This window comes from Castor canadensis, chromosome 1 (assembly GCF_047511655.1).
Source record: "Castor canadensis chromosome 1, mCasCan1.hap1v2, whole genome shotgun sequence".
NCBI classification, from domain to species: Eukaryota; Metazoa; Chordata; class Mammalia; order Rodentia; family Castoridae; genus Castor; species Castor canadensis.
In genome coordinates this window covers 14,975,058-14,998,405 of record NC_133386.1, presented here as the reverse complement: position 1 = coordinate 14,998,405, position 23,348 = coordinate 14,975,058, and the positions used below count along the sequence as shown (strand labels likewise).

Below are 23,348 nucleotides of genomic sequence, written 5' to 3'. Positions count from 1 at the left end.
AAGTAGAAGAAAAAATGCAGGACTTCAGGATCCACACAAACTGAAAGATCTAAACCAATAAAATACCTACTATAAGTATAGGCAATTCACCCAGAAGAGATCAAGTCGGACAAGCTGGAATTAGTGGGGAATGTAGGGATAAATTGACATAGTGCCCTCCTTTTGTAGATAAGCTGATCAGCTAGTTCCCACAGTTACTTGTGAAAGATGGATTAAGAGAGCCAAAGAAGAGGAAGTTATTGACGTGGTTTAGACCTGCATGGCTCCATGGAGTTACAAAGAACTGACATGGGAGCAGAGTCTAAGCCAGCTGAAAGAAAGGATGTCTTAGGAATGCCTGTCCACAGCAGATAGGCTCCACTCAGCGAGGCCTGAGGAACTGCAAAATCAGTGAATAGGGTGGGTATCAGAATGACTTCATGAACACTGATGGGCTCAGTCTGGGCTGGAGTAGAAGAGCAGAGGCACAAAAAGACAGGAGATAAAAAGGTCAAAAACCAGTAGAGGGGACTGGAGGAGTGTTTTAAGTGGTAGAGCACCCGCCTAGCAAGCGTGAAGCCCTGAGTTCAAACCCCAGCACCACAAAAAAAAGAAAAACCAGTATAGGACGTCCCGTAACTACATTGAGCATGGCAGAGGCGATCGATCGGCTTCTCTAGAATCGGGAGTGGTGAGCTGTCAACAATAAATCGAGAGATTTCACACAAAATCCAAATTTCCACCATCTTTTGACCAAGAGGAAGAACTGGCCATCAAGGACTGGGGTCACACAAGGGACACCGGGTCTCACGCTTGTTTCCTCTATATTATTGGCCCAGCCCCGCTGTGCTAAAATTCTTACTATTTTGGTCCGTCAGCAGATGGGGCATGGCAAATCATTCAATCACTACTTTTTATGCAAAAATATATCCAGAGCCCCAAAGAGCTTACAAATAAATCCTTAAATATAATCTGTTTTCACTCAGCCATTCTAAGTCTCGTCATAGGTTTTCTGCAGATTGTTATCTTTGCTTTTTTCCCACATGTTATTAGTTTGGCTCCAAGTTCTTTCCATGTCACATGCTTAACATGGCTTACCCACATTACTGTAGGTTTTGGGCTTCTTCTATGATACTTCACGAATTTTAAAATTTGACTTTTTTTGACATCTTGGTTTTATACCCTTTGCTTTTAAATGTCAAGTTTTGACTTAAGCCAGTTTGGTAAAGGGAAAGAGAAGGATAGAGTGTTTTGTCTTTGCATTTTCCTTATTAGTTAAAGGTGCCACTACCTGGTGAAATTTCATTTTCGTACATGTCTTTTTTTGACTTTTTACAGTGACTCCTTGTTTCCTAAGTACTAGTTACATGTACATATGTAAAGCCAATCTCAGGGTTTTAGGCAGGGGTCGGCAACTTGTTCTTAAATAGATGTGCCAAACCAACCTAAAATAGTAATTGGATTTAGAACTCAAATTTAATAATTTCCACTCTAAAAAAAAAAAAAATTCACTGTATTTCAGTATGTGTTTTAAAGAGCACAGAAGACATATTCCAGCAGATGGGGCTAGGTATCTATACATGCTTCTTGGTTTGATAGCATCAGCCGCTCTGAGAAAAACACACTGGTCATGTACTATAACTGAAGGCAATTAGTGTACTGCTTCTACTTAACTGTGATAGGGAGATAGTAAGGAATTTATATTCGGTCTTCATCATTGGCTCCTGGCACAGAGCTCTTGTAGCCTTGCAACCTCCTAAGTGATATGGAGTAACAGGTGCATCTTTGGCTGTACTATTTGGTCTTTGCCTCTGGGTTGCTGGCACACAGCTGCTAAATTCCCTGAAATTTCTTGAGTGACAAGAATACTTTTGTTCTAATGAGGTGACTCCTGATAGGTTCCTATATGGCTTTAGGCTGGGGGCTGGCTGCCAGAAACACAAACCTTATTAGAAGGTTGGAATTATCAGCCCCACCCCACCACTTCAGGGGCAGGAGGAGGGGCCCAACAGTAAGTCAATAACTAATCATGCCTGTGTCATGAAACCTCCATGAAACACCTACACGAGGGGATATCAGTGAAGACATTCCCAGGCCAGCAAGGTGGCATACTCAGGCTCCCTAAGAACAGAGGCTGGTATGCTCCCAGCGCTTCTGGACTTCAACCTGTGTACCTCTCAGGCTGTCTGTATGTGTCCTTCATGATAATAAGCAAGCAAACTTAAGTGAAATGTTTCCCAGAGTTCAGTGGGCAATTCTAGCAAACTAGCCAACCTGAGGAGGGGTCTGTGGGAGCCTCTGATTTATAGCCGGTTGGATGGAAGTAGGTATTAACCTGCAATTTGAGACTGGTGTCTGAAGTGGAGGGCAGTCTGTGGGACTGGATACAATCTGCACAAACTGGCTGGTGTCAAAGTTGAAATTAATTGTAGGATACCCTGTTAGTGTTCAGACAATTTGAGAATTCACTGATGGGGGAAACCCCTGAAGTCTTTGTGTCAGAGTCCTGTGATGGAAATAGATTGTACTTGCTAAGGGAAAATACACTTTTTCCTGTTATGTACTGACTGTCAATGAAAATTATAAAATGCAGGTACATACCACAATGCTTCTAAACCTTTGTTATTACCACCTGTGATGAGAAATCATTTTATATAAGCCATACATACACATAGGTAGGCACACACCAATAACTGCCACAAAGTTTCACAAGCCAGTATTTATCTTTATCATGGGATACATTTTGGCATTTTCTATTTTATCTTCTTTTTTTAAAAAAGTGATGAAGACTCCACTGGTTAATTTAGCATCACGCTTTAGTGTCAACATTCTACTGTCCCCCATTTGCCAGTCTTCTTATTATGCAGACTGGATGGTCTCATCCTCTAGCATTCTGCTCCTTACGGACAAGACATCGCTCTCTAAATGATAAGCCAGCAGGATGTGGGCTGAATATCTCAGTAAGGTACGATCAAGGCAAGTGCAACTAAGTAAAGACTTAATTTCAGTGTGGAGGGTTACTGAAGCTGCACTCAGCCGATGCTCTGGAGGAAGCACAGAACGAGAGGAGATGCGTGCTTTCTCATACCCAAGGCCTTCTCCTGTCTGGTCAAAAGTGGTGGAAAGAGTCACCCTGTAACAAAAGAGTCATCAGCTCTATGACACCCTTATGAAAGTGGAGTGGTCCTCAATGTGGGGCAGATAAAAGTCAGTTGAGTCCTGGGGATAAGTTACTTAGGCACACCTCAAGACAGCTTTTACTATGAAAGATAAAATCCATGGAGAATAATGTTCTACAATTGTATTACCTCAAGTCACTTTAGAGATATGAAGGTTTTCTATTATTTTTCTATGCATTTAGAAAGACAACTTGGTGCTTCTGTTTTTGCAAAACTAAAACTGAAATAAATGACTTCTCAACTCTAACACTGGAAAAGTTATTTCTCTTAAGACATTTGTATGGCCTCCTCCAATCCTCAACCTCATCTCAGATAAGACAAAATGAACAACCCAACATTCTCTCTTTTCTTAATTGATGGGCTTCTCAGAGCTAAATGTTCAATTAGATTATTCATAGGAGCTTCCTGATAACATTTACTTCTCTGTGGCTACAAGTTCACTCTGTCTTCAATTTGAATACTTTTATCACCTCATTTGAAACTGTGTTGAATTTTGAAAATCTTCAAACCCTGAAGAAAAATAAAAGTGGAATTCAGGAAACCGCTTCTAAGTCTAAGGGCAGCCCAAAGAACAAAGTATCTTTGATTGTTCATAACCACTAACTATACAAAGAGGGGATTTCATTCACCATATCCACTTCTTCACAAGAAACCAGATGCATGGTGCTGTCAGAAGTAATGACAGGAAAAAGTCTCCTTCTGGATTTGACATGATCCCCATTACTGTCACCACAGGGATTTGAATATGAATTTCCCAGACTACATCAGGAGAAGGCAGACACGAGAGTGGCTTCTGCAAGCACTCCCATCCTTTACATTCTGGGGGTACAGAAACCTCACAAGAGGTGAAACCAAATGAGGATCCTGAAATAAGAACCATTCATGGCCTACTCCATAATCTGAGGACTGCTCTTGAAGGAGTGTACCTTTTTGAAACCAGAGCACAGCACAACAAAACAAAACACCCAGACAATGTCTATTTAGAATCAAGATTTGAAGACCATCATCTTAACCTGTGTTCTGCTAGATTCAGAAGACCTAATTCAGTTTAAAATATTTATGTTCCCATAGTTTTGCTTTGTTGAAACAGTCTTTTTAGGTTGTCCATACTGACCTCAAATTTCCCAAGTGATTCTGCTACCTCAGCCTCCTTGTAGCTGGGCTACAGGTTTGTGCCACAGCTCTACAATCCTCTTTTCAATGTTGGTGAATGTTGACTGTAAAGATCACTGGTCTTTTTTCCATCCTTTCCAGTTTACTGCACACTTATTATGTACAAGCACAGTTCAAGGTAATACGCAAGATACAAAGGCTAACAAAAGGTCTTGATCTGACCTTAAATTGTTTATCATTTAGAGAAGAAATGGAAATTGTAGCTGAAAAAATCCCCTAACTTCTTAACAGTGACTAAAAAACACTTCCTTAAAGCGGGGTTTTATGATTCTACCTTGCTGTGTCATTTCATCACCCCACGTGCATCACTTGTGGGATGATAAATAATTATCTGTCTAGTTTTAGATTTAATGAAGAATTTCTCGATTAAAAAATACACTCTTTTTTTTTTTTTTAACAGCTCTAGTCCCAGACAGGATTTAACACTCTTCCAAAATTTTCTTAGGCCCAGTAACTACTGCTTTCATAAACTCTGCTTATCTTTTAATTGTCTATTATTTTGTCTTTTTATGTGCAACTCAGTCTTTACAATTAAGATTGTCAGTCCCTTCCTATATGTTAGGTTTCAAAGATCTTGAAAAGAATCCTCAGCTGGTAGCTAGTTCCCTTATGTTAGTGGCAAGGCTGTGGACATGCAAACTAATTTATAGTAAGCAATGATGGCAAAACACAAGTGCCACATGAATTTTACCTCATTCACGGACAGAATCGGAAGGTTGGTTCTGGATGGCTGCCTGGTCCTGGATGCTTTCAGTGGTCTCTTGATCTGCGGAAAGTCTTGTTTTGGAATAAATGTTTCAGTTGAGATAGATGAGTAATGCCTCTGTAATATTTTTATAAACCACTTAGAATCCAAGAGATTTGGATTGTGGATCACATTCCTCTGAATGCCAAGCAAGTTCATGGTTGGAAGGTGTGCTTTTTCATCCCAGCAATGCACAGCAGCTATTGGAGAGAGTTTGTTTGCAGCTGATACTACCTGGTTCATTTCCAGGATCTGAGGCTTATTCAATCCACCACCTGCTGTAACGGGAAAGAATGAATCCAAGGTCTGATGGATTGCCAGGGTGCTGCTGCATGTGGTATTTTCAAATTCCTTAAGTGGTTTTAATGTCAGATGAACAAGTCTTCTGCACAGATGTGATTTTGATAATACACTGTGTGATCCGGACAGGGCTCTCAGAAGTCTGGCTGGCATTACCACATCCCAATCTACAAGAAAAAGAATTCAAAATTCAAGTTTGTTTTTTTCCAAATGTTTTAACTACACATATATTTCCCAGGGAAACAGGCATATTTTTGCTTAAAAAATTTGTGAAACACAAACATCTTAACTTAATTCCAATAAAAGAACAAGGTTAAAAAAATAAACACAGGGCTGTGGCTATGGCTCAGTGGTACAGCACTTGCTTAGCATACACAAGGCCCTGAGTTCAATCCCCAGCACTGCAAAAAAGAAAAGAAGCATGAGTGCATGCTTATACACACAGGTGTTTCCACCAATTTTTATTTAGTCAGCATTGGACATTCTTTTTGGAAGATTATAAGGTTATAAAGCTATTGTCACAAGGATCTTAAAGGAAAAAGTAATAGGACCTCTTCATTTACTTCATTGGCATATCAACTATTCAGAAAATTTGGGCTTGCAAATTCCTTTATTCAACCTCTACAAAGAGATAAGCAATTGGCTGAGGCAAGGGTTTCAACTAAGAAAGGACAGGGGTCCTTGTCATCACAGTTCTAGGCCCTCCTGGAGGAGAGAGAATTTCTACTGTGCATCTGGGGGACAGGCCCTGACACTGAGCTAGGGTACAAGATGCTGAGGAAATTCCAGGAACTCACCCACTTCTATGTGAAGAGATGGGAGAGGCTCCAGAGGGATTTAAGTGCCTTCTTCATGAAAGGGAAGGTGTTTTGGCATGGTCAGGCATGTCAGATAGACACACAGACACACAGACACACACACACAGAGTCCAAAGGAGGCAGAATGTGTAAGTAATCCCCCCACATTTCTAGTATAATTTTTTCTTCATAAGTAAGCCTGTACAGTTGATTAAAACGATTCTTTAAAAGAATCCATTAGGTACTAGAGATATAATTGGGGACTTCAGAACTCACAATCCAGTCACAGACACAGAATACATGATGTACAATCCTATGGGGTCCCGAGAGGGGCGCAATTAAAGTGATTAGTGTGTGTGGTACATTCACAGAGGTGACCTTTGAATTGGATCTTGAAAGGGCAGAAGAATCAGCAAATCAAACAGTCCAGCAGGTACACTGTTTTATTTATCTGACAAACAGGGTACAACTTCAGGGGAGGGAGGAGTGAGTTGCAGAGATAGGGATGGAAAAGGATCAGTGGCCAGATCCCAAAAGGACCCACTAAGTGAGCCTAGAGTTTGAACAGGTGGAGGAAAACCAGAGCTTTTAGATGTGAAACTCACATGTCAGATGTGTTTCAGAAACATGTCTTTGTTAAGGATGTGAAGGAGGGACTGAGAGAGACCAAGACATTACTTTCTACATACCAAGTGCCCTATTTTACCCCACAATAACCCACTGAGGCATTTTAAGGATGGGAAAAGTAAGGTTGAGAGAGGCTAACTGCACATGGTAGCAAGCTGCAGAGATTTAATCAAAACACAGGCTTTCTCTATTTCAAAGACTACATTCTTACCACTCATTCCACCATATTACCTCCTTTAAGAAGGGACTAAATAAAATACAATAAAATCATATCGCCTGTTTATTTTTATCAACGCAGCTTCTTCAGAAAGGCTGATTTGTGGCACGTGTGTATTTCTATTAGCGCTCTCTAGGTCTTACATTGATCAGAGTGCAACTTACATTCCCAATTTCCCATCACATTCCACTCTCCAAACACTACGTATTTTTCCAGCTCATTCCTATTAACCAGTGCCAAATTCTTCTACCCAAAAGACCTACAAGTCAATGATCTAACCACTTTTTCATTCTCTCATCTCCTCCACACCCAGCTCATGTTCCATAGTCTATCATCATAATCTATACCATTCACTTTCAACCCCTTCATCTTCCCTCTTCCACACCCAGGTGACAAAACTTCAACTCTAATTAAATATAACTCACCTAATGTGTACCCATACTCTTGTATGTGGCCAGAGACACCCAACCAACCAACCAAGCTGTCCTGTCTCATTCTCCAATCAGGGCCGCTCTTTTCAGATGGGCATTTCATGGAGTTCAACAATTTTCTATCTCCCTCAAACCTATAAGTCTCCTGTTCCTTTCTCACTCTCAATGACTTTGCTTCCTCTTTCATTGATAAAACAGGAACACTCAGATGAGGAGTTCCATGAGACGAACCCTCTACCACCATCAACCTGCCTACCTACTGCTTCTGTGCCCATATACTTTGCCTTCTCTTCTGCTACAAGTCAAGTCTTCCACCTTTCGCTGACTCTCATCCCTTCCTGCTTTCCTCTTCTCTTTCATGTCATTATTTCCTTCTTTACCAGAATATTTCTATTAGTATTATGTATGCTATAATTTCTCTCACCTTGAGAAGACAACTCTCCTGTGATCCCATTTCCCTTCTTGTGTACTACATCACTTCTCTGAGCTTGTTTCCTGTGAAATTCCTCCAAAAGTAGTTTTACACACCGCTCCACTGCCTCTCCTCTGATTTCTTTCAAACCTAGCCCACTTGGGCTTTCACCTGTACAACTTCACTCAAACCCACTGGTCAAGGTCAACAGTGAACTTCACACTTCTAAATCCTTTGCTCTTGTCCAGGTCTTCATTTTACCTGACTCATCAAGCAACATTTGATACTGGTGATCACTCCATCCTCCTTGAAGCACCTTTTCACTTGGCGTCCAGACTACAGCGGGCTGTTTTCCTCCTTAATTGGTTGTAACTTTTTTCTTTTTTGCTGATTTTCCATTCCCCTCAGGAATGGAATGAACCAGGGCTCAGTCTCCAGGCCACTTTTCTTCCCAACTATTTCATCTGGTAAGCAGCACACATTTATGTCTAAGTCTCTCTGCTAAGCACTCAAAATGCTCAAAACTGAGCTTCTGAAATCTCCCCACGTAACTATTCTTCCCACAGTCTTCCTCAACCACTTCATTTAATAACCACACCAACACCCATTCTCCATTTTTCATCACATCTAACATCACCTGCAAATCTTGTAGTATTTATTAATTCACACAATAAACAAACTGAGTCCTTACCATGTGCCAGACATCGTGCTAGCTGCTAACACAGCGGTAAACAGGCAAAAATTCCTTCTGAAGCTTCCACTGGGGTGGCAAACAATAATGACAGCAAGTCAGTATAACTTACATTAGAGACAACGCTAAAGGAAAGGAATAGAAAAGGAAGGATTTCTCTCTCTATAAAACAGATTTTTGTGTTATGCTGTATCTCCTAAGACAGTAATGCCTAGGGGAGAGTCATCAAGTGAATTTTTAAAATGAAATACAAGGAAGCTACTCAGTTCTTGGGCACACTTCTACTTTTTGAGAACAAGAAAATCAATTAAGAAAACGGTTCCACCCCGCGAGTGGCTCAAGTGGTAGAGCACCTGCCTAGCGACTGTGAAGTTCTGAGTTCAAACCTCAGTGCCGCCAAAAAAAAAAAAAAAACAAAAAAAAAAACAGTTCCGGCTAGATTACGATTCAAGGGGTCAGTGGCGTTAACCTTTGGGAGCAGACCTCCCAATTCCTGAAGTTCAAAGTGATTTTATTCGTCTGTGCAGCTACCACTATGCTGTGGCTCAAAGCAGGGGTCAATACGTGTTTGCTCACTGAGTGCTTTAGACTCCCGGAGAAGTGAATCAAAGCTCACTGGAAGAGGCAGAGGGTCACAACGGTACCGATGACACCTGCGACCCGAGCCAACGCAGAGGCCTCTGCGCAACGGACAGGCAGTGCACTAACCTCTCCGCGGGAACAGAACAAGGAAGCGCCAAGGGTGCCAGCTTCCGCTGCAGGACCGAAGATGACAGGGGCGGCGGCGGCGAACTGCAGGCGCCACGGGCAGTCCTCTCCGCAGCCCGATACTGCGCAAGCGCACTGAACTCCAGGTCCAGCGGAGCGCCCGGCCACGTGATCGCGTAGTCACGTGACCAAAACCACGCCTCCTTCCGCTCCCCAGGCCCCCGGGCCTCCGGTCTTCGCCTGCCTTCCGCCTTTCGCCTGCCTTCCGCCTTCCGCCCGCTTCCTTATTCCGCTCCTCTCGTCGTCGTCCGCTGTCCCCGCCCTCGTCCCCGGAAGGTCTCTGCGTCCCTGACCCAGCCGTTGTTTGCCGTTTGTCTGGGTACCAAATAAAGTTTGTTCATTCAAAAGCACTTTTTTATTTTTAAAGCCACAGCACTCCGTTTCTCAGTTCCTTCGCGGCGGCATCGCCGCTGCAGCTGCGACCGTTGAGATCCGAGCGTTTTCCCGGGACGTGATGGCGGAGCCGCCGGCGTTTCTCTCGGCACAGGACGTGGGGTTCGTCTCACTTTTCTCCTGCCCACTTTTACGGAAAGCCAGGCCTGGCTGGGAAGCTGTAGGTAACGAGCGGAGGGCGCCCGCTGCCCTGAGGTTGCGAGTTCAAGTCCCGCGGTGGGGCTCCGCGTCCCGAGGGCGCCTCGTCGGGTGTCGCGAACTCGCGTGGAGGCGACGGCGGGGCCCGGGGAGGAAGGGAGGCTGCTCGTCAGCTTCCCTGCGGCCACTGACTGTAATAAATGCACCTGTGGGTGGCTGAAAATTGGAAGCTGTTCACGTTGCTGATCAAATCGATGCGTGATCTCAGAAATTAAAAAATGTCGGAGTTGCGAGACCCCAGTGGACGTCTGCCCTTACAGTGACTTGGCCGTGGTCAAGTTCGATCTATGTCAGGCCCGGTGGTGGAGTAACAAAAGTAACCAGTAAGAAAACAGAACAGTGATACTGTAATCAGCGTCATTTAGAGCTCAAGAATCGTTGATTTCCGGAGTTTTCCATTGGAAATGTGTTTGGGCAGGTTGACCGCGCCTGGACTAGAGAAAATGGATGGGGTGCGATCTGGGGGCGGGGGAACAAACAGTGGTTTTTGGCCTTTTAGGCAAAGTTTTGCGACAGTAAAAATCGCATATCCCTTTGCACAAACTGAATGGCCCCGTTCGTATCTGAAGTGGACCCCCACCTGACAATGCCGCAGAAAACCCGCCCAAGAAAGTGACCCTCCCTGGGCGGGAAGGGCCGACGCTGCCACCCCCTCGGCCTTCAGAGCTAGAGAGGAGCCCCTGGCCTCGCACTGGCCCTGACCCCTGCCAGGGCCTTTACCCGACCTGGGCAGAACTCTGTTTGAGGAAAGGTAGATTTTAGAAAAATAGTACTTCCCAGTGAAAGTCTCAAAGAACCGCTGCTTCTTTCTGCACCTGCTGCCTTAGAACAGTCAGGCTGGGGGAGTGGCTCAGGTAGTAGAGCGCCTGCCTGGCAAGTACAAGGCCCTGGGTTCAAGTCCCAGTACCACCAGAAAAATAAACTAGTCATGTGCCAATCGGTTTAAGTTAATATTCTTCCCTTCCTTTCAAAGTAGTAGTGGTTTTTAAAATACAAAATTTTAATCCAGTAGCTACTGTACAGGTTAAAACCTAATCACGGTTTCAACATTCTCAAAGCACCACTGAGCTCAAATGTGTTTTTGCAGTTTTTTTTCTTAAAAGTTTTATAGTTATTCTTGGAAGCCTTTTGAAGAAAAAACCAGATACAGTCCAATAATTTAAAATTTCGAATAAGATGTTTGAGTTTTCAGAAATGTAATGATTTGGGCTGAGACATTGTTTTCAAAATTTACCTTGTGAATTTTTGTGGTTTTACTTTGGGTGATCAGCTAAGCTCTACTCTATGTTTAAAAAGTTTGTATCTCAGTTTAAAAAGAAAACTGCACAGAATTTCATCTAATAATTCCACTTTTTATAATGAAATCACATGTATTTCCTAAAAAATTGAGTTATATAAAATTATAATCTGTAAATCTTGCTTTTTATATGCCTGAAATCAAGAACGTCTTTAAGTTTTTAAATGTGAGCATAAGTTTTTCTCATCTCCAGCTTTCTTCATTCTCTGATAACTTCTGGCTGGGAGAGTGAGAAGTAGCTTACCTTAGTTTGTTTAGGGTCAAAATAGGATGAAAGGAGTCCTTTGTGCAGGTGGCAAACACAGTAAAGCAAACCTTTGAAAAGAATTAAACTTGACTGAGGGTGTAGTCTAAGAATAGAGAAACAGACTCATGCTTTTAGTTCTTTAATATTCTTTAAGCACATTGGAGTCTTGGGTACAGTTTTACGTTCATTGCCTCCTGCATCTTTGCAGCAGATGAAGTCCCGTAGAAAGTAGGAGAGCCTGTGTGATTTGGAGGCAAATCCTTTTTTAGCCTAGCACATTGTTAAACTAGTTTCTGGTTCAGGAAAAGCAAAGAAGTGGAATGGGGAAGGTGAGAATGATGAAGACTCCAGAGAGAGCTTGGAACTGGAGGCACCAAGACTGCCTTGCTTTCAGAATTTCTTATGTCACTGTCATGGACAGACTAGCTTGCCTTTTAATAGTTACATGAAAAGGACTTTTAATTTAACTTGAAGTGTTCCAGAAACTAAAAGTGGCCAGTCTTCTGGTGTTAAAGCTTCTAAGTAATGTATTGTATACCACTCTTTTCTAGATCATTTGCATATCTTACAATGAAAGACAGAGCACCACAGATCTTAACTAAGGCAATTGATACATTGCATCGTCATAAAAATGAATTTTTTGAGAAACATGGAGAGGTAAGAATTGAATTGTGTTTTCATTTTTTGTTAATTCTTCAGGAGAGTAATAGGAATTACTGAAGGCTTCAACACTCTTGTAAGAATGAGTACATGGGCCAAATATTTGTGTGACTTTCCGGTGACAGGTTGAAATACAGTATAGTCATGAGATCGGCAATGTAGACAGCCAGCTCCAGTTTAGAAGAGAGCCATGTTCTACCAACTTAGTCCGTCAGTTATTTAGAGACACATCATATTTTCTAATGTACAGGCAACTACTTTGTTGACTTTCTCAAAAAAGCTTTAGTTTCTGACGTACCTGTGTACAACATTTCTGTTACTAATTTGAGGTCTTATGTCCCAGAAGCTCAGACTGCTACGCACAACTCAAGGTGAAGGGCAATAGGAATTATGATTGATTGACAAATGTGATTAAATATGGAAGATTCATCGTTACTCAGCAGAATAAGACTTTAATTAATTTGTCCATTTAATTAATGAATTAATGGTTGAGGAAAATCCTACATATCTGTCTTATTGGAGATAGGGCCTTTTTTTTTTTTTTGCAGCTTGGGGATTGAACTCAAGGACTTGTGCTTGCAGGCAGGTGCTCTACCACTTAAAACTTGAGCCACACTGCCTATCCCCTTCCCTTCTCCAGTCCCAGTAGTAATGTTTGGATTATGAAATAGATTGTAAAAGACAATGCATACACCAATATGTTTTCTTGAATGTGTTGACAGCAAAGATACAGAAAAATAGTGATCTTTTGTTGACCAAATTGAAATGGATCAAGGGAGCACACAGGCAATGGGAATATGTAATGTTGCATTTCTTTCTAAACCAAGCCTGGTGTAATGCAGGATCCCCTACTGTTGTTACTGTCTTTTTTGTTTGTTTTTTTCTTTTTTGAGACAGAGTCTCATTTCTCATTATACAGACCAGGCTGGCCTGAACTTGAGATCCTCCTGCCTCAGTCTCCCGAGTGCTGGGATCACAGGTGTGCGTGACCATGCCTGGCTGCCTGTTGCTCTTCATTGCTGACACCTTGCTTGTCTTGGATACGTTTCTGTTGATGAGTGGGTCCAGAGTTTATCACACAATTTTGTCTTGGTTGTTGCACACATTTACCACAGAAGTATAATTTAGCCAAATTTGGTCATATGTGTAAGCAAATTACCATAATCCTTTGTAATTTCAATTTCTTTTTGACTGTAGTGACTAAACATGAAGTAATTGATCAAGTCTTATGTTGCTGCTTGGCCATCGTGCTCATGATGACCCTGATGGGTGACCATGATAGCTAAGCACGAAAAGGGGTCTGCTGTCCCTCCAGCCCTACCCTGTTTCACACTCTCTTGGGCACAAGACAAGACCTAGTGAAATGTGACATAAGTAAAGTCTGCTCTTGGTAGCCTTTCTGTCTCTACTTTTAGCCTTCTGTGATACGGTTGGCCATACTCCCCTGGCACCTTGTCTGCTCCACCTCTCTGAACCTCCAGCTACAGCAGTGCCACACGTGTTCCCAAATGAGCAGTGTTACAATCTTTTCCTTCCCATCATAATATTGTCAAAGGTCCTTTCCTTAGACTACCTGGTTGGGCAGATGTGGAACCCTTGGAATCGGGCCAGACTTTGTTCATCTCTTGCTGGCCATAGGACAGTGTCTGGTACACGTGGGGTTCAGTAAATGCATGAACTGAATTGAAGCAAGATGATAAACTGACATTGACACAAATATTAGTTCTTAGCCCATATTTGCTTTTTGTTTGTTTTTGAGACAGAGTTTGTTTATATAGCCCTGACATGCCTTGAATTGGCTGGGTGTCCCAGACTTCCCTCAAATTTGTAATTGTCCTACTCAGCCTCCTGAGTGCTGGGATTACAGGCATGTACCACCACACCTGGAAAATATTTGCCTCTTTAAGAAAAGGGTGCTTGGGCAGACAGTGGCTCAAATGGTAAGTGCTGACCTAGCAAGCATAAGGCCCTGCGTTCAAACTCCAGCGCTGAAAAAAAAAAAAAAAAGGGTGCTTATTGCCTGGTGTGGTGGCTCAAGCCTCTAATTCTAGCTAGTTGGGAGTAGAGATCAGGAGGATTGCAGTTCAAGGCTAGCCTGGGAAAAAATTAGTGAGACCCCCCCCTCCCCCATCTCAACAAATAAGCTGGGTGTGGTGGCACAAAGAAGGCATTCTAGGAGGCCCAAGGTCTGAGGCTGGCCCTAGGCAAAACCTTGAGACCCTATCCAAAAAATAACTAAAGCAAAAAAGGGCAGGGAACATGGCTCAAGTGTTAGAATGCCTGCCTACCAAGTGCGAGGCTCTGAGTTCAAATCCCAGTACCACCAAAAAAAAAAAACTTAGTTGGAATTTATCATTAAATAAACAGTTGAAGACTTTAGGGTAGAGATTTGTTGGATGGAGAATTCCTCTTAAAATTAGCTATGTTGGTACTCAGCCTCAGCTCCTAAAACTTTGTGCCTTTTACAACCTCTTCTCAGTCTGAACCTGCAGAGTCTGTCAAGCTTCATTCTAGAAGCAAAATAGATTCTACTTGAGAAAAAGGAAAAAAATCACTGGGGGCTTGGAATGGAGCTCAGGGCTAGAGTGCTTGCCTAGTGTTCACGGGCCCTGGGTTCCATCCCCAGCACAGCAAAAAAAGAAGACTGGCGAGAGTCAGTTTTGAAACATGGGTTTCACAATGGGGACTGAATTACCTTAACACCAGCATGGTAAAATGATCTCACAAAAATAGCTGGGCAAATATTAAATCATATATTTTTTTTGAGACAAGGTCTTGCTATGCAGCCCAGGCTAGACTTCATCTTGAAGTCCTTCTGCCTCAGCCTCCCGAGTGCTCAGATTACAGGCACAGGCCACCATGTCTGGCTCTTTTTCTTTTTTTAACGAGACAGGAATAATGCTGGTATAAAACTTAAGGTACTGATCCCATAACATTGGTACCTTCTCCAGTTGGCCTGTTACTCGAGCTGATACTATAGCACCTTGTTTGTGGGGGTGCCTGTCACCCTGTCTGGAACTGGGCAGAAGGGTACCAGGAATATAGAAACCCCCCAGAGCTGCCAAGAGAAACCTCAGGAAGGCCAGAGCTCCTTTTCTAGTAGTGCCACTGGTGAAAAGCAAATACATTTAGAAGCATGAAAGACACTGCAAACCTGGCAGTAGTTTCTTTCCCTCTGTGCTAGTGGGCAAGACCCCCTGAAGATACTGAAAGACCAGAACTAACAACAAAGTCAGGGTAGATTAGAGACGATTATGTTACTAGGAGGTCTGTATTCTCTTTGAAAATGCCTACAAGTGTGTACGAAAGACAAAATGCACTTTTGAAATACGGTGTATTTCTTTCCTTCTTAAAGTTAGGTCTGTAGAAATGTGTCATCCTAGAGGAACTTGCACACATGTGTGCACACCCACACATTTTTCTTTTTTTTGTATTTTCACAGAAAGGCATGGAAGCTGAAAAGAAAGCTATTTCTCTTCTTTCTAAATTACGGAATGAGTTGCAAACAGATAAACCAATTAACCCCTTGGTGGACAAATGTATTGATACTGACATATGGAATCAGTACCTAGAGTATCAGCAGAGTCTTCTAAGTGAAAGTGATGGGAAACCAAGCTGGTTCCACTCACCATGGCTGTTTGTAGAATGCTACATGTATCGCAGAATTCATGAAGCCATTATCCAGTGGTAAGCACGTAACTGTCAAATAGCAAGTGTTTCGATAATTTATGCTTTTTTTGGAAATTATAAAAGGATAAGTTTGAAAATAAACAAGTGGAAGCTTGAATTCAGTTGAGTTCATCAAATATTAACAGTGCTGTTTAACATTTCCACAAATGATAGGATTTGATGGCTTCTTGGTTACTGTATTCCACTTGTCTGCAATAGACAGAAGTTGCACATTCAGTATGAATTTATTAAAGATTCTTACAAAGGCTTCTCTTGCAGAGTAAGAGAAATTGTACTTACTGAGCAAAAAAATTTTAATTTGAAATAATTATGTATATAAAAATTCAAGATGCAACCAAGTAAACGTACACTTTATTCGTACAAATAATATGTCAGAATTGATTTGGTAGGAGGAGCAATCAGGACAGAGAATCACTCATTGTCGCCCACTCTGTCTTAAACTTCAGTCCTGTTTTATTGTGTTTTAGTGGGTAGACTACAAAAAAAAGACTAAAAGTTTCACATGTGTTCCCAAATAACTTTTTTTTTTTTTTAAAGTAATTGCAGAGTTTTACTGAGAGTAAGTGAAAGCAGGAAAGTATACTTCGGAAGAAACGTGGGGGGAGCAGCTCTGAGCCGCACCTGTAACTCAAGGGCCCCAAATAACTTTCTATAGATTGTTGATTCTCTTTAATTTTTCCTAGGAAAATTTTGATATATAACTAGTTTATTGTGCACAAAACTCCCCAAAGTAATGTGAATTATCCTTCAGCTTACACCTTACAAAAATGTAGGTTTGTTGAGTAAGAGGAATCCTTTGGTACCTGTTCCCAAATGCTATGTAGGGTGACTTTAAGTAATTGATCAGGCCAACACTAATTATAAATAACTTGGGGAAATATACATAGCCGTGAGCCTGTTTATTAGCTTTCCCATCTTAATCTTTAGAAATTATTTTTTAAAATAACAATTTGTTGTTTTACTGAATAGGAATGTTTAGAACTTCTGTTCTAAAAACAAAGCAAACTACTACAGATCTGGCGCACCGAGGGTTCTCAACAGAAGATGTGAGGGATTGTTGTCTGCCAGTTAGTGTGCAGCTGGGAAGTGTGACTGTTACAGTTTCCTTTGCACAACTGAGGAAACTCACATCGGCGTGTCACTTGCCCAAGGTTCAGGGGCTAATAAGTTGTATCCAGGATTTGAGGCCTGTCTGTGTAAATCAGATTAGCGTCTGTTTCAGGTTATCTTTTCCAAGTGTTTGATTTTTAAAAGTAGCTTAAATTCTCAGTCATGGTGTCAGTTTTGGAATGGATCTTGTAAGAGGCAAAGCTCTTGAAGCATTGAACACCTGAAAGCCTGGGTGGTACCTTGAGTGGCAGGGGAGTTGGGTTTGGAAGTTAGAAAGACAAAAGGAATGCTATTTCTGAGCCAGATTTTGGAGGTGAGCTAGGGTCAGGAAATAAAAACATACAGGGCAGAGTATCATGAACCTAGCTGCACATTTACAACCAGTTTTTTCCCAGGCACCTCAGGGAGATTGGATGGATCTCCACTGATCCAGGGAATGGTTTGTTGTTAAGGAGAGAGAGAAAATTCAGCTTTCTGTTCAAGAAATGAGAACGTGTCAGCCCTGGATAGAGAATTCTTCCCAGAGTGGCTCTGTGGCAGACATTGGAGGTCCGGGGATCGGTGTTACTTTGACCTGGATGGAGCTGTTTCCTGACGAGTATAGTACAGCAGCATGGAGTAGTTGTGGACCGTCACACTTGTCATGTTCTTGTTGGGGCTACTCTTACCCAGGCTGGGGCAACTTCAGAGGGATATTAGCTCTAAAACACAGTGAATTTTCTCCTTACTCTGAGACATACTTCTAATGTGTTCTTTGTTGAAATGTTTGTTTGGGTTTTTATTTGAGTTGAATAGTCTTGCAAGTCCAAGTTAAGGTTAAAAGTTTTAGGCACATGTGAAATTTAAATATGTTAGGTAAATATACTTAAGCTATTGAAACCTGAAAGTACAGAGAAAAGTAGAAAGTAGTCATTTTAAAATGTTTAATTAAAATGTAAAGTGCATATACACATGCCTTAAGTGTTTAAGAACATACTCAGTGTTCTTAAATGCCAGTGGCTCACACCTGTAATCCTAGCTACTCAGGAGGCAGAGAATGGAGGATTCCAGTTCAAAGCCAGCTCAGGCAAATAGTTTGAGAGACCCTATCTCAAAAAAACCCATTCCGAAAAAATGGCTGGCTTAAGTGGTAGAGCGACTGCCTAGCAAGCATGAGGCCCTGAGTTCAAAGCCGAAAGGAAAAAAAGAAAAAGAAAAGACTGCTCAGTACCTGTCCTGATTCAGAGACAAGCTTACTGATTCCTTAGGAGCCCTTCCAGTCATTGCTGGCCCCGCCTTCAAGAATGAACACTGTCCTTACCTTTGTTAGTTTTGCCTATTTTTAAACTTCATTTGAATGAAACAATATGCTATGTAGTTTTGTGTCCAGCTCCCTTACTGTGTTGATGAGATTCTAGAATAGCAGACCTAGAATGAGAAATTATGTATATTTACCTGAGAGTCACTCTCTTAAATACAAGAAATAAGGCTCATTTTTAACATGAGGTCTGACTTTACACTAATGAACTGTTTGCTACTAAAACGTAAGAAGATGGGTTGTCAAACTTTTTTCTGTAGAGGGCCAGATAACACCTAGTTTAGGTTTTGTGGGCCATATGGTCTCTGTCACAGCCGCTCAGCTCGGCCACCGTGTTGCAAAGTCAGGCATGGGTAATTCGTAAATGAGCGAGCACGACTCTTCCAGTAAAACCTCATTTATGGGCACAAAATAGTATTGTTCTTTTGCTTTGTTTTTAAACCATTCAGAAACGTGCAAACCATCCGTGGTTTGTGGGTCATCAAAACAGGTGGTGGCCTGATGGGGCCTGTGAGGTGTGGTTTGCTGGTTCCCACATTGGAACCTGTGCATCCAAGTGGTTTTTGTCCTTTTAAGTCACCTCGAGTGACTGATAGTTGGAGCAGTGCTGTTGTTGCTAAAGATGCTTTTGAATCCTTTGGACTTTCTTTCAGAGCCACTTCACGAGCCTCAAAAAGAAAAATTATTTTCATTATTGTAATTCCTCACTTTTTACTGATGATGCTTTAATTTGGTTTGATTACACACTTTATTGTACTGAAGTTGTTGAGTGACTTTTGACTGTTTCCAAAGTAAACTGTGAAGATAGGTGGTGGCAGGACGTTTGATAATGTGCCACGGGTTCTGGAGGAAATTCCAAACACGCTTTGGCAATGGCACCATCCTTGGGGTAAAGGAGGAGGCGGCCGACATTGGATGTAGAGGTGCTGGTATGCCATCCCAGCCAGGCCTGTCACCACAGTCTTACGTTGTTTTTACCCTAACGTGGGCAGCCTGTGGAGAAAGTAGCTCATTTACATAATGAGAATGTCTTTTTTATTCAATTCTATAAAGTATTTAAGGCTTCTTGGTTATTTTCTCTCTTAGTTCTCGTAAAGTTGCAGCCACACACAAATCCTACCTTTGCTAAAAATTAGCCTGGACATGGAATTTGAGCAAAAAAATCTTATTTATGTGTATAAATGCTTGAAATTTACCATTCTAATAAAATTTACAAGGGCATTATGTCTGGTGTACCTCATGTACTCATTGTATTTCCATAATCTGGGTTTGACTGTCTTAGTGGTTACTGTGTTGTACTCGAATATTTACACATTTGCTAGGAGCCCTGTCCCATTGGGCAGTTCCCTTCAGATTTTGTTAGTCTCCCTCCTTTTGCCCTGGCAGCTCTGTAGGGAAGTGATTCTACTGCAGGGAAATGGTTGACCTGCGTGAGAGCCTTTGGCGGGGTTGCAGGACGTGTGAGGTTTGTTTTCGTTCAGTTTGGTCACTGTCTGTGCCCACTGTCTTTTACCACTCACTGTTTATTGAGACCCATGGTGCTGTTCTCTTCCATTAAGGAACTGCAACCGCCCAAATGTGGTTAGAAAAAAGAGGGACTTTGCTAAGTGTTTCACTAATGTTTTTCTCCTGCTGTAGCCCACCAATCGATGACTTTGATGTATTTAGAGAATGCAAAGACAAAAATTTCTTTGAGTCACAGGAATCTATCAGTATTTTATGTACTCACTTGCAACAGTTGACAAGATCTATTGAAGACCTAGACGAAAATCAGCTGAAAAGTGAATTTTTTAAACTTCTACAGGTAAAGATCAGATGATATGAGTGTCTTATGTTCAGTTCTGTAAACATTAGTAGTTTACTAATTTAGAGATTATTTATGTATTATAATTAGTAACCTTTTTAAAACCAGTTTTTTGTTTGATTTTTTTTTACCCACTGAACAGTCATTTATGTTTAACTTGTAATTAAAAAAGAAAGAGAAAACTAGCATGCCAGCTCTTAACTCCTAGCTCGTGCATTCTTTCAGAGAATATTTTTTTTAACATATGTTCTTTTTCTATAAATATCATGTTCTTTTTCACAATATAAATATGAATACTAGCCAGGTGTGGTAGTTCATGCCTGTAATCCCAGCTACTTGGTAGGTAGAGATCAGGAGGATTGCAATCCAGACTGGCCTGTGCATAAATGCAAGACCCTGTGTCAAAAATGAAACTAAAGGAAAAAAAAAGAAAAGAGCAAGTGCCACTTCATTTTCTGCCATGTCATTTGGCCAGCCACCCCACGCTCCCCTGCTCCCATGTAGAAGAGACCAGTGTTGCCTTCTCTTAGTGTCCCAACACCTGGAGGTGCTGATCTGGTTTCCGGAGTCACAGTGGTCTCTGGCCGTCTACACGAGTGTTTATGGACCTGCTGTGGTAAGCCCTTGTCTAGATGTGGGCAACAGGCCAGTCCTTGCTGCCACAGAACTTGTAATGGTGGGGGACATGGACAGTCAGATCGTCACACAGGAGACCGTGAGTGCCAGCTCGGGGCGGGTGAGGGCCCCATGCAGGACAGCAGCAGGTGCCTCTCTCAGCGGTGCAGGCCACCATGTACCCCACGGCTTGTTTCCTCAGCAAGCGGCAGTGTGCCGCAGACACTTGCTTACTGCACAATCCTTAGGCCTTTTTAGAAAAGCTTTCATTTCTTTTTAAAAAGAATAATGCTCTTGGTTGAAGCAGGTGTTTTCCTAATTTTAGTTTTTTATTGTTTTCAAGATGAGGTCTTGCTGTGTTGCCCAGGCTGACATTGAACTCATGCAGTCCTCCTCTCCAGTAGCTGAGTCTGCGGACATGTGCCTCTGTGCCTGACCATACTCCTAATTTTAAATCACAAATAAAAGTCAAATCTATTTTGGCTAATATTTATCGAGTACTTCTGTATGCCAAGCTTTTGGTATGTTATTTGCCAAGTTACGTACGTGTATTAGGTCAGTTAGTTCTAACTCTGAGGAAAGTATTTCCTCATTGTTCAGTTGCAGAAGGTGAGCCTTGGAGATGTTATTTGCCAATGATCATTGAGAATTTCACAGAAATAAGTTGTATGAATATTTTAGCAACCTCTCCTCTACCCTCCTACGTGGTAGTTTTATTGGTTATATAAAAGGACGACTGTTTCATGCTTTTCTTTTTCAGATTTCACTCTGGGGAAATAAGTGTGACCTGTCTCTGTCAGGTGGGAAAAGTAGTTCTCAGAAGACCGATGTGGTGAGTTCTTTAGAAGACTTAAAGCCTTTCATTGTAGTGAATGAGTTGGAGCACCTTTGGACGTTGCTGAGTAGATACAGGAAAACAAGAGCAAAAGCGTCTGCAGTTAGAATGGACATTGTACTGGACAATTCCGGGTTTGAACTCGTTACAGACTTAGTACTAGCTGACTTCTTGTTGTCCTCTAAGTTGGCTGCTGAGATTCATTTCCATGGGAAAACTATCCCATGGTTTGTTTCTGATACTACTCTACATGACTTTAGTTGGGTAATTGAGCAAGTAAAACACTGTGGTGATAAGTTGATGTTCCAGTGTGGGGTTGGCTGGGAAAACCATGTTAAAATGGGTAGATGGGCTTACCACGATCATGTGTTCTGGACTCTGCCTCACGCGTACTGTTCAATGCCTCAGGTCGCCCCTGACTTATATGCGGAACTACAGAAGTCATGTTTAATTTTATTCAAGGGTGATTTGAATTACAGGAAGCTGACAGGCGACAGGAAATGGGAGTTCACCACCCCATTTCATCAGGCTCTGGAAGGCTTCCATCCAGCACCTCTGTGCAGCATCAGAACATTAAAAGCTGAGGTTCAGGTTGGTCTGCAGCCCGGGCAAGCCGAGCAGCTCACGGCTTCTGAGCCCAACTGGCTGACCACAGGGAAGTACGGGATATTTCAGTTTGACAGTCCACTTTGACTGGCTTAGCAGCTGCTGATGTGTAGAAAGACCTGAGAAGCCTTTTCCTCCCACTGCTTCTCAGGAAGCAGTGTGTGAGCCTTGCCCTCGGCCACGCTGCATCAGCTCTGGATGATGTTCCCTGGAACAGTGTCCTTGCCACAGGGGGAGTGCAGGGTTCTAAGCTAGTTAGAGATATTTTTACTTATGTTGGGATTTTGATAACTGTTTCAAGTTAAATGCTTAATTTCAAGTGGTTTTAATGAACTTACAGTTAATTGAGTATATAGGAAAATAAAAATGAATTCTCCTTTTTAAGTTAGTTGACTCTATTCTTAGATAGTAGACTGCATGGTATTTGATATCCTTGCAAGCATAGAATTTTATTTAACTTAATTTTGGTTCTTGAAATAAAGGTTCAGTGAAAATGTACACCTTAGTGACTCTTTGTAAAGGCTGTGTCTCTTAAAACTGTGATACTTGAAATGCACAAGTAAGACTGGCCTCACACATGAATTACAATTTGTGTTCTTGAACTGTATCCCTTTTCAGTAACCTGTTTTGTCTGCACACATTTGATTTTGGTGACCTGGGAAATGGGTGTTCGAAAGCACAAAATTCAACAGAGTAAAACAAATGCATTTGAAGAAATGTATCGTCTCTTACATTCTATTTGTGATATGCATAATGAGCTGAAATCCTTATTACCTCATAAGTATTTCAGATGAACAGGTTTTTAGTTTACAGCTTTAGGTAGGAAAGATTCTTATGCATTGAATTTGTACACTTCCTGCAGTGATTCATTTTTTTATATTACACATTTTATTGGTCACCACCACAGATACAAAGACTAAAAATTCATGTCAGTTTGTTTTGAAACTGAAATTGAAAATAAACCTGGAAATTCTTGCACTGAAATAATAAAATGACTTCTACTGAAAAATCTCACTGGTTTTATTTTCCTTCGGGGGAAAAGTTAAATGAGATCTGAAGATAAAGCATTTCACAATGGATGTTTTAGATGTAGCTTCGTGTGGCAGTGGGATAGTGTGACTTCTGTGCTCTTGCAAAGTACGTAGAATTTTGTGTAAAATATTTATGCGAAGCTGCATGTTTTAAATTTACCATGTGCTTACCCATTTGTGCTTGTGTTTGAACATTAAGTTATGAGATGCGTGGCGTATTAGAATTATTTGCAGACTTTGGACATC

General features: G+C 41.7%; 2 protein-coding genes across 8 annotated transcripts in view; one reads left to right on the top strand and one right to left on the bottom strand.

Annotated features, from left to right (window-relative positions):
- Rmnd1 (required for meiotic nuclear division 1 homolog) overlaps positions 1 to 9,486 on the bottom strand; it is a 33,736-nt gene extending 24,250 nt beyond the window's left edge. For 3 of the 4 annotated variants that reach the window (XM_020176008.2, XM_020176009.2, XM_074072320.1), the window contains exons 1-2: positions 9,260 to 9,486; positions 5,023 to 5,543 (exon numbers count right to left, since the gene is read on the bottom strand). In XM_020176008.2, the coding sequence (XP_020031597.1) occupies positions 5,023 to 5,529 (507 nt within the window). In that variant the 5' untranslated portion in view covers positions 5,530 to 5,543; positions 9,260 to 9,486. Of the gene's footprint in view, positions 1 to 5,022; positions 5,544 to 8,551; positions 8,621 to 9,259 lie in introns of all 4 variants that reach the window. The other variant, XM_074072319.1, reaches the window with a different exon arrangement.
- A 154-nt stretch (positions 9,487 to 9,640) lies between these two features.
- On the top strand, positions 9,641 to 23,080 carry Armt1 (acidic residue methyltransferase 1). 4 transcript variants are annotated; one of them, XM_020175994.2, is made up of 5 exons: positions 9,641 to 9,814; positions 12,006 to 12,111; positions 15,557 to 15,801; positions 19,850 to 20,015; positions 21,391 to 23,080. In XM_020175994.2, the coding sequence occupies exons 1-5, from the start codon at positions 9,774 to 9,776 to the stop codon at positions 22,156 to 22,158; spliced, it is 1,326 nt and encodes a 441-aa protein (XP_020031583.1). In that variant the 5' UTR covers positions 9,641 to 9,773; the 3' UTR covers positions 22,159 to 23,080. The 4 variants fall into 4 exon arrangements, with proteins under 4 accessions (XP_020031583.1, XP_073928422.1, XP_020031584.1 ...); XM_074072321.1 differs by having other exon boundaries at positions 9,724 to 9,872; XM_020175995.2 differs by having other exon boundaries at positions 9,724 to 9,876.
- The last annotated feature ends 268 nt before the right edge of the window (positions 23,081 to 23,348 follow it).

Excerpts from the sequence above, each read along its gene's own strand:
- Armt1 (XM_020175994.2), top strand. The coding sequence starts at position 9,774 with ATGGCGGAGCCGCCGGCGTTTCTCTCGGCACAGGACGTGGG. Across the intron at positions 12,112-15,556 it reads TTTTTGAGAAACATGGAGAG|AAAGGCATGGAAGCTGAAAA; the intron begins GTAAGAATTGAA and ends GTATTTTCACAG. Across the intron at positions 20,016-21,390 it reads AATTTTTTAAACTTCTACAG|ATTTCACTCTGGGGAAATAA; the intron begins GTAAAGATCAGA and ends TTTCTTTTTCAG.